We start from the raw sequence: 8,635 nt of genomic DNA, 5'->3' as shown, positions 1-8,635 counted from the left end.
TCCTTTTTCTTGGCTTAAACTTAATTTTTAAATTTCAAGAAGCGATTCCACCTTAATTAGTCTGCAGCCCTGTTCCTCTCTATAGATGTTTCTCTCCTCAAGCAAGTTCCTCGTTGACAGAAGAAATGGGCAGTAGGAAATGGTACAGAGGAAAGAGCCTATGCGTTTAGCATTACCACCAACCCCTCGTATCACCATGAGCAGGTTACTGTCCCTCTCTGATCCTCAGCTTATCTTCTATAAAATGCCACTTCAGCAGTGGGCTCTGCAGATGTCTTACTATGTCCTCGCTCCTCACTGGCCAGCCTGTCCCTGGGTTTTGCAGTGGGCTCTGCAGATGTCTTACTATGTCCTCGCTCCTCACCTGCATTGCCAGCCTTCCAGAACAGGGTGGAGGGGTGAGGCCTTCATCCAGGCCCCTCCTCATCCTCTCCCTCTCCTGGGTGCCTCCTCCACACTCGAAGCATTGTTTGCCAGAGCCACTGCTTTGCACAGCAGAGTGCTGCCCTCTACAGCGGTGTAGCTCACGGCCCTGCCATTTACTGTCTGGGCTGATAACCCCCAGTTTCCATCTGTGTCCTGACCTTTCCTCTGTGCCTGAGATCTTGATATTTAAGTGCCCACTTGATATATCCAAACTGAAAATGCCTTTGATGTAAATTTGCTGTTCTTCCTGTTTTCCCACCTATAACCTGGTTGTAGAAACCTCAGAGTCTTCCTAATATGCACCACGCCTCACTCATGCCTGTATACAGTCAGCACCGGTTCCCCTGGATTTCACCTCCTTGGGAGCTCCTGAATCTGTGTACTCTTCTCCACCCTGACCAGCGCCTGTTCCAGCCACCAGTGTCACTCATGTATGGCTGACTGCCATTGCCTCCCCGCTCCCCCCTCAATCCTCTGTTTTCTTCACAAAACAGCCAGAGTGATGTTTGTGGAACCAGACTCAGATAACGTCTTTCTCCACCCCTGTTAGAAACCCTTCATTGGATTTTTTTACTTTCTAGGTAAAGATCAAACTGTGTGTGGCCCACAGCCCCCCTGAGGTCTAGCTCTGGCCCATCTCTGCAGCTCCTCTGAGCTTTCTGCATTATAGCCACACAGGCCTCTCATGTTCACTGCTTCCCTCACCCTGAAGGGGCCTTTGCACATGCTGTCCTGTCTGGAATATTCTTCCCCCATTTCTTTGCTTAGTTAACTTCTCTCTTCCTTTCAAGTACCACTTCCTCAGAGAAGCTATCCTAGACCCACTCCCCTGTGTCTGCAGCAAGTATATTCTCATTTTGCTGATTATTCAGCAAAGTCTATCTTCCTGCTAGGCCATACGCTCTGTGAGCGTGTCTATTCAACTTGGTATCTGGCACATAGCCAGTACCCAGTACACATGGATGAATGAATGAATGACTAAATACCTAGGCAGGGCGCCATATCAAGCACATCCACACTGGTGGGAAAGTGCTAGACCAAGTGCATGTGGAGGTGTTAGTCTTCATCTTGTTCGTTTCACATCCTCACAGTAGAATCAATTGTTGAACAGCTAGAATGAAAGCACCATGGGATTTGCTTGACAGTTGCTAACTGCTCAGTGCCTGTTAGGGTGACATCTGGCAGCAGGTTACTCTGAGGCAAAAGGCACCCAAGGGGTGCCACTTCATTGTGTCAAAAGATGTTTTGGCTAAAAATCTCAGGTATCAGCACATTGTGCGAAGCAAATCCTTGACATAGGAACCGGTGTTGATGATAAATGAGCATTTGGTGCCTACCTACTCTGTGCCTGGTACTTTATTGGATTGACTTCCTTTATTTCTCACTGTAATGCTGTGAGGTGAGTGCTGTTCATATCCCATTTTATGGTACTTTGTTGGATTAACTCCTTTATTTCTCACTGTAACCTTGTGAGGTGGCTACTATTATTATCCCATTTTATGGATGAGGACATTGAGGCTCAGTGAGGTGGAGTGACTTACCAAGACTGCTAAGGCAGGCAGCCAGGAGCATGGTGCAGGGAACGGCGCTCCAGGTAAAGGAAGCAACTGAGGTCCAGAGGCATGGAATGATGTGATGCTTGATGAGTGCTAAGGGATCTGGTGGCACTAGAGCCCTAAGGACGAGGGTGGCAAGTGGGGGTTAGCTGGGCCAGCGAGGCGTGAACCGATAGGGAACGGCCTTGCTGCCAGCCAGTGGCACTGCTGAAGTCCTTAGAAGCCCATTGTTTACAGTCCTATGTCTCTGTGACTCTGCTGACCTCAGCAACCTCAGGGCTGAAGCTCTGAGCTTGATCTGTCTCTCTTATGGCAGGAGAGGTGCTGAGAGGGGACCGGATTGTCAACACCCCTTTCCAGGTTCTCATGAACAGCGAGAAGAAGTGTGAAGTTCTGTGCAGCCAGTCCAACAAGCCAGTGACCCTGACAGTGGAGCAGAGCCGGCTCGTGGCCGAGCGGATCACAGAAGACTACTACGTCCACCTGTAAGTCGTCCTCTGCTCCCTGCTGCTCAGGCTCACACAGGGGAGGGTACGGATGGGAGAGGCAGTCGAGAGAGACTGAGCAGGGCCTTCACTTTCCAGCATTGCTGACAACCTGCCTGTGGCCACCCGGCTGGAGCTCTACTCCAACCGAGACAGCGATGACAAGAAGAAGGAGAAAGATGTGCAGTTTGAACATGGCTATCGGCTTGGCTTCACAGATGTCAACAAGGTAGAGTGTCTTTGGTGTGTTCACAGGGCCGGGAGCCACACCTCATGAGTCTCGAGCACTCGGGGCCACAGAAAAGGTGGGGCTCAGCCACAGCAAGTTTCTCCAGGTTCCTTGGGCATGACGGGCTATCAGAGGTCCGAGTGCTCCAGGCAAGGCCCTGGGAGATGCTAGGGAGGTGATGGCACAGTTCTTAAGAAGTTAAGTTCCATTTTCATAAGATTAAAACAACAAAAACATGGAACTTCATCAGTATGCAGGAGAGAGGGCTAAGTAGTGGCCAAGAGCGTGCAGACTCCTCAGTTTGAATCCTGCCTCCCTCACTTAGTCTGAGTGACCATGAGTCTGTGGTTCCTTAGCTGTAAAATGTATGCAGCAGCAATGATGGGGTAAATTAACACATTTGTATGAGCACTTTCCAGCATAGCCCCTGAGATTAAGCTAATAATGTAATGATTATAGTCATGATTCTCATTTCTAAACTGAAAGATATTAGTTAGGGAATAAATGACAAAAACATTTCTTTTGAGGTGCAGCCCTGTTCCCAAAGGACATCTATCCTAACTGGGAAAAGAACCGACAGTTGGAGGCTCTAGGCCTCAAGTCCCAGCTGCCTTTCACTGACTGTTCATGGCAAGGGAGGTTAGAGGGGGCCCGTTTTATACTCAGGTTGTCACAGAGGAGGTGCACCATGATCAGTAGGTGGGCTTTTGCTGAGTGAAGTTGGGGGTGGGATTGTAGTTGGAGTGAGTGAATGCCACGAACAGAGATGCAGGGTAGGGGCTGGTTCATGGGGCAGTGGGCGCAGGGGAGGCCAGGTGAACTAATGTGACTTAGATGATCATAGCCAGTTGTATCGGGGTCAGATGAGAGAAGGCCTTGAATGCCAGGTGGAGAGAATTGGGCTTTTGTCTGATAAGCCCCAGGGAGCCCTTGAAGAGCTTCTGAGTAGGGGGTGATGAGAAAAGCGTTTTAGGAAGGCTGGTACAGCCAGGCATGCTGGGTGAGGCAAGAGGCCTAATACCTGGGGAGCGTCCCTGAGTGATGTTCTGTTTTGTTCTCTCCGTTGCTGTGTTTCAGATCTACCTGCACAACCACCTCTCGTTCATCCTTTACTACCACCGGGAAGACATGGAAGAGGACCAGGAGCACACATACCGTGTCGTCCGCTTCGAGGTGATTCCCCAGAGCATCAGGCTGGAGGGTGAGTGGGGAGGTGTGGCCGGAAGGGCAGGGCTGGATGGGCCTGGGCTTCTCCACCCGGAGTCTTCACACTCTTCTCCCTCCTGAGCTGGCTGATGGGCTCGGGTATGGCGTGTGGCTCCAGCCAAGGTAGGATCACGGTTTTCCCATTAGAGAAGGCAGGGTTGGGGGAGAGCTGACAGCTGTGGGCTGACACCTTACTAGTTTGCCCCTTCCCAGCAACCTCAGGAGGTACTGGTGATTACAGATGAGAAACTAGAGGCTCAAAAGGGGCTAGTGACTTGGCCAAGACCAAACAGCAAGATGGGGCTTTGTTGGGCTTGCTCACAAGAACCAGCTAACTCATCCTGGGTTGAGAACAGGGGGCCAGGATATAGACAAAGCTGGCAGGCAGCAGGTTTCTTCGTTCCTCTCCCTCTGTGTGAGTGATTGGCATAGACTGAACTTTGCCCAGTATCTACAGGTATGCGGGAGTTTGGGAGCCCAGCGCAGTCCTGATGGGCCTCATAGGGGCTGGTTCGGCTTTGCCTCACCTCTTGGCCCTTGATCACCATAGTGTGCTTTTCAGTTAAGCAGCATGCCCAGCCTTTTGACCATGTTGGTAGTATTTGGACTTTTTTTTTTTTTAACTACGGAACTTAGTGTTCAAACAAAATTAGACACAGAAGTCTCAAACAAAATTAGACACAGAAGTCCCAAACATAGGCCAGGCACAGTGGCTCATGCCTGTAATCTCAGCACTTTGGGAGGCCAAGGTGGGCTACTTACCTGAGGTCAGGAGTTCGTGACCAGCCTGACCAACATGGAGAAACCCCATCTCTACTTAAAATACAAAATTAGCCAGGTGTGGTGGTAGATGCCTGTAGTCCCAGCTACTCGGGAGGCTAAGGCAGGAGAATCACTTGAACCTGGGAGGTGGAGGTTGTGGTGAGCCAAGATCACGCCATTGCACTCCAGTCTGGGCAATAAGAGCGAAACTCCATCTCAAAAAAAAAAAAGCCCCATATAGATCCTGCCCTTCAAGAGCTCCATAGTGCATCTCCTGCTGGGAGCGTCCCAAGTGCAGTTCTGTGTTTGTGTATGTGATAGTTTTGAGGCCATGTGCTCCCCTACTGGCTCTTCAAGCTTAGAGTCTCCTTGTCTCCTTTTCTGTTTTATCTTATGCACCCAGCACAGTACCTGCCCCATAGTTGGTGCTTATTGTAAGTTTGTTGGTTGAATGAGTAGATGGATAACAGGATGAACAAATGAGCAAATGAATGGCGGAAACATCTGAATGATTGATTACAAAAGTGCCAGGACTTTAGAGATAGACTAAATGAATGAGTAGCATGATGGAATGAATCAAGGTTTTGTGTTGAATGGGACTGGCTGGATAGTAGGTGAATATTTGAATTGAGTCAAGGAACACTGACTCAGGGAGGAACTCCAAACTTGGACCCTCTCACCCCAATGCACAGGCCTCTCTGCAGCCCCTAAGGACCTTTAGAAAGTCAGGGCTCTGGGGAATAATTTTCAAAAACCATTGTTGGCCAGGCATGGTGGCTAATACCTGATCCCAGTGCTTTGGGAGGCCAAGACAGAAGGATTCCATCAGGCCAGGAGTTCAAGACCAGCCTGGGAAATATAGCAGGACCTTGTCCCTACAAAAAATTAGCCAGGTGTGGTGACACATGCCTGTAGTCCCAGCTACTCAGGAGGCTGAGGCAGAAGGATCACTTGAGCCTGGGAGGTTGAGGCTGCAGTGAGCTATGATTGCCATTGCCTACGTGACAGAGCAAGACCCTGTCTCTAAAAAAATAAGGTTTAAAAATAAAAAAATTTCAAAACCCATTTTTGCCCATTGTGCTTCCAATCTCCACTCAGACCCTGGTGGCTGGGTCCCCACAACAGGCAGCCTTAAGGGCAGCCCCTGGAATAGCCCCTGGGCAGTGGCACTGGCCACTGCAGGAACAGACTGAGTCTCTGTGTCTCTCAGACCTCAAAGCAGATGAGAAGAGCTCATGCACTCTACCCGAGGGTACCAACTCCTCACCCCAAGAAATTGACCCTACCAAGGAGAATCAGCTGTACTTCACCTACTCTGTCCACTGGGAGGTGAGAAGGGGCTGGAGCTCATGGGCAGGGGAGGAGGGCTCTGGTCTGTGCCAAGTTCTCCAGCAGGAGGCCTGACTCTGAGTGCTTCCTCCCACCTGCCAGGAAAGTGACATCAAGTGGGCCTCTCGCTGGGACACTTACCTGACCATGAGCGATGTCCAGATCCACTGGTTCTCTATCATTAACTCCGTTGTTGTGGTCTTCTTCCTGTCAGGTGAGAGATCTGTGGGTTGAAGGAAAGGGGACAGGGGTTGGGGTTGAGGGACTGACATCACATCATGTATGGTGGACTTACAGGGTGTTCTCAGGGCCAAGTGTAGGTCAAAAACAGATATCAGGACTCTGCTAAGCATCAGGTGTACCTAGGTGAACAAGACTCAATTCTAAAGAGCTCTAGAACCCTGGAGAGCTCATTCGTGAAGGACAGACACACCAGATCCTCCACACATTCATTGATCCATTCAACAAGACGTTGCTGCTCATTCTGTGCCAGGCACTTTGCCAGATGCTGGGGATATGGTGTGAACAAGCCCAACCCGGTCTCTGCTCTGACAGAGTGTAATTCTAGTGGTGAGAGAGAAACAAAAAAGCAAATAAGTAGTGGAATTCCAAGTAATGATACGTTCTATGAAGCACATAAACAGGGTGGCCAAATACACAACAGCTGAGGAAAGTATGAAGGCCCTTTGGGGAAGACCTGTCTTTACGAGGAAAAGGAGCCACTCAGAAACCCGGGAAGAGTCTGTACCAGCAAGGATCATGGTCCTGCAGTGAGATACGCTTAGCAAGAAGCCGGGTGGTGAGAGGGTGGTAGGCAGGGTAGAATGACACTGATGGTTTTGCTATAATGAGAAGCACAGATAATGTTAAGTACCGTTTATTAAACACTTACCAAAGGGCCAACTGCTGAACCAAGCACTTTATAAACATTTCAATCCCTGAAGCCCTGTGAACAAGCCTGAAAATATTAAGTGAACTCAAGGTCATACGGTCCATTCTTTTAACCACTCCAGTGCTGGCTAGACAGAGAAACAGGAAAGTACAAGTGGGGTCAGGGGTAGCTCTCTACTGATCAGGGTGCTGGGAGGTGAAGATGCCCAGGGTGAGTCTTGAAGAATGAGTAGGAGTCAGTCAGGGCAGGGCAGGCCATTCTGGGCAAAGAGGATAGCCTGAAGAAAGGCGCGTAGGTGAGGTTGCAGTAAGGCTGGGAACCATAACTGAAGCAGCAGATAGCCAGAGGTAGAGCCACAGGTGGGCATGGGAGAGAGGAGCTGAGAAGTCGGTAGGACCACGCCACCGAAGAGCTGGGATGCTTCTCTCCCCAGGATGCCCCTACCCATCCCAGCAGCCCCTTCCTCCCCACCTCCGCGCTCTGTGCTGTCCTCCCCCAGTAGCTGGAGTGGAGCTCCGGAGAAGAGGCCCTGAGGTGGCTGCATAGCCAGTTCATAATGGGCAAGCCATGCATGCCAGCTGTGGCATAGTAAAACACCGTGTCCAGGAGGCATAGAGCATGGGCTTGCAGGCAGCACCCACTTCTCATCCTCATCCCCGTCTGTTTCAGGTATCCTGAGCATGATTATCATTCGGACCCTCCGGAAGGACATCGCCAACTACAACAAGGAGGATGACATTGTACGAGGTCTTGGCTGGGGAGGGATGAAGTTGGACAGGGAGGGCAGTCTAGCAAGAGGGCCGTGTGTGTGTGCATGGGTACATGTGTGTGCATGTATATTATCACTCATAGCGGAAACCTCAAAATACTAAAACAATTTAGTATACTTTTAATACTAAAAGTTTAATACTAAAAAAGTAAGGAAAAAAGTTTTTTTCACCCAAAGTAATAGGAATGCCCTTTCTAATTTTGAAGCATAAAAACAGTAGAAGAAATCACAGAAAGAATAGTTTATTTGACATTAAAAATTGTAAAGCTATTCTGCATGTCAAATACATAAACAAAACAGAAGGCCACAATAGCAAAACAATATCTGCAACAAACTTGAAAAGGTGGCCCAGTTTAAAATTTTAAAGAATTGATTCTTTAAAATCATAAAATCAATTCTTTATATAATTTTAAAGAATTCATGTAAAATCTCTTCATTTAAAAAAAAACTAGGTCAGGGCCAGGCGTGGTGGCTCACACCTGTAATCCTAGCACTTTGGGGGACTGAGGCAGGTGGATCACCTGAGGTCAGGAATTCAAGACCCACCTGGCCAACATGGGGAAACCCCATCTCTAATAAAAATACAAAAGTTAGCCGGGTGTGGTGGCGTGCACCTGTAATCCCAGCTCCTTGGGAAACTGAGGCAGGAGAGTCACTTGAACCTGGGAGGCAGAGGTTGCAGTGAGCCAAGAACGCCCCACTATACCACTATACTCCAGCCTGGGCAACAAAGTAAGACTCTGTCTCAAAAACAAAAACAAAAACAAAAACAAACTAGATTGAGCACAGTAGATAACTTGAGGTTAGGAGTTCAAGACCAGCCTGACCAATATGGCTAAAACCTGTCTCTACTAAAAATAAAAATATTGGCCGGGCGCGGTGGCTCAAGCCTGTAATCCCAGCACTTTGGGAGGCCGAGGCGGGTGGATCACGAGGTCAAGAGATCGAGACCATCCTGGTCAACATGGTGAAACCCCGTCT

General features: G+C 49.2%; 1 protein-coding gene across 5 annotated transcripts in view; it reads left to right on the top strand.

Moving 5' to 3' along the window:
• The window catches only part of TM9SF4 (transmembrane 9 superfamily member 4), a 57,222-nt gene that overhangs the window by 29,407 nt on the left and 19,180 nt on the right, over window positions 1-8,635 (top strand). For 3 of the 5 annotated variants that reach the window (XM_017514617.1, XM_017514635.2, XM_017514627.1), the window contains exons 4-9: window positions 2,299-2,467; window positions 2,567-2,696; window positions 3,774-3,897; window positions 5,875-5,993; window positions 6,096-6,207; window positions 7,555-7,625. In XM_017514617.1, coding sequence (XP_017370106.1) covers window positions 2,299-2,467; window positions 2,567-2,696; window positions 3,774-3,897; window positions 5,875-5,993; window positions 6,096-6,207; window positions 7,555-7,625 — 725 coding nt within the window. The remainder of the gene's footprint in view (window positions 1-2,298; window positions 2,468-2,566; window positions 2,697-3,773; window positions 3,898-5,874; window positions 5,994-6,095; window positions 6,208-7,554; window positions 7,626-8,635) is intronic. The other 2 variants (XM_017514640.2, XM_017514645.2) reach the window with 1 other exon arrangement.

This window comes from Cebus imitator, unplaced genomic scaffold, assembly GCF_001604975.1.
Source record: "Cebus imitator isolate Cc_AM_T3 unplaced genomic scaffold, Cebus_imitator-1.0 Scaffold18, whole genome shotgun sequence".
NCBI lineage: Eukaryota > Metazoa > Chordata > Mammalia > Primates > Cebidae > Cebus > Cebus imitator.
Note: the sequence above shows the minus strand (reverse complement) of the source record. Positions and strands in the feature narration are given on the sequence as shown.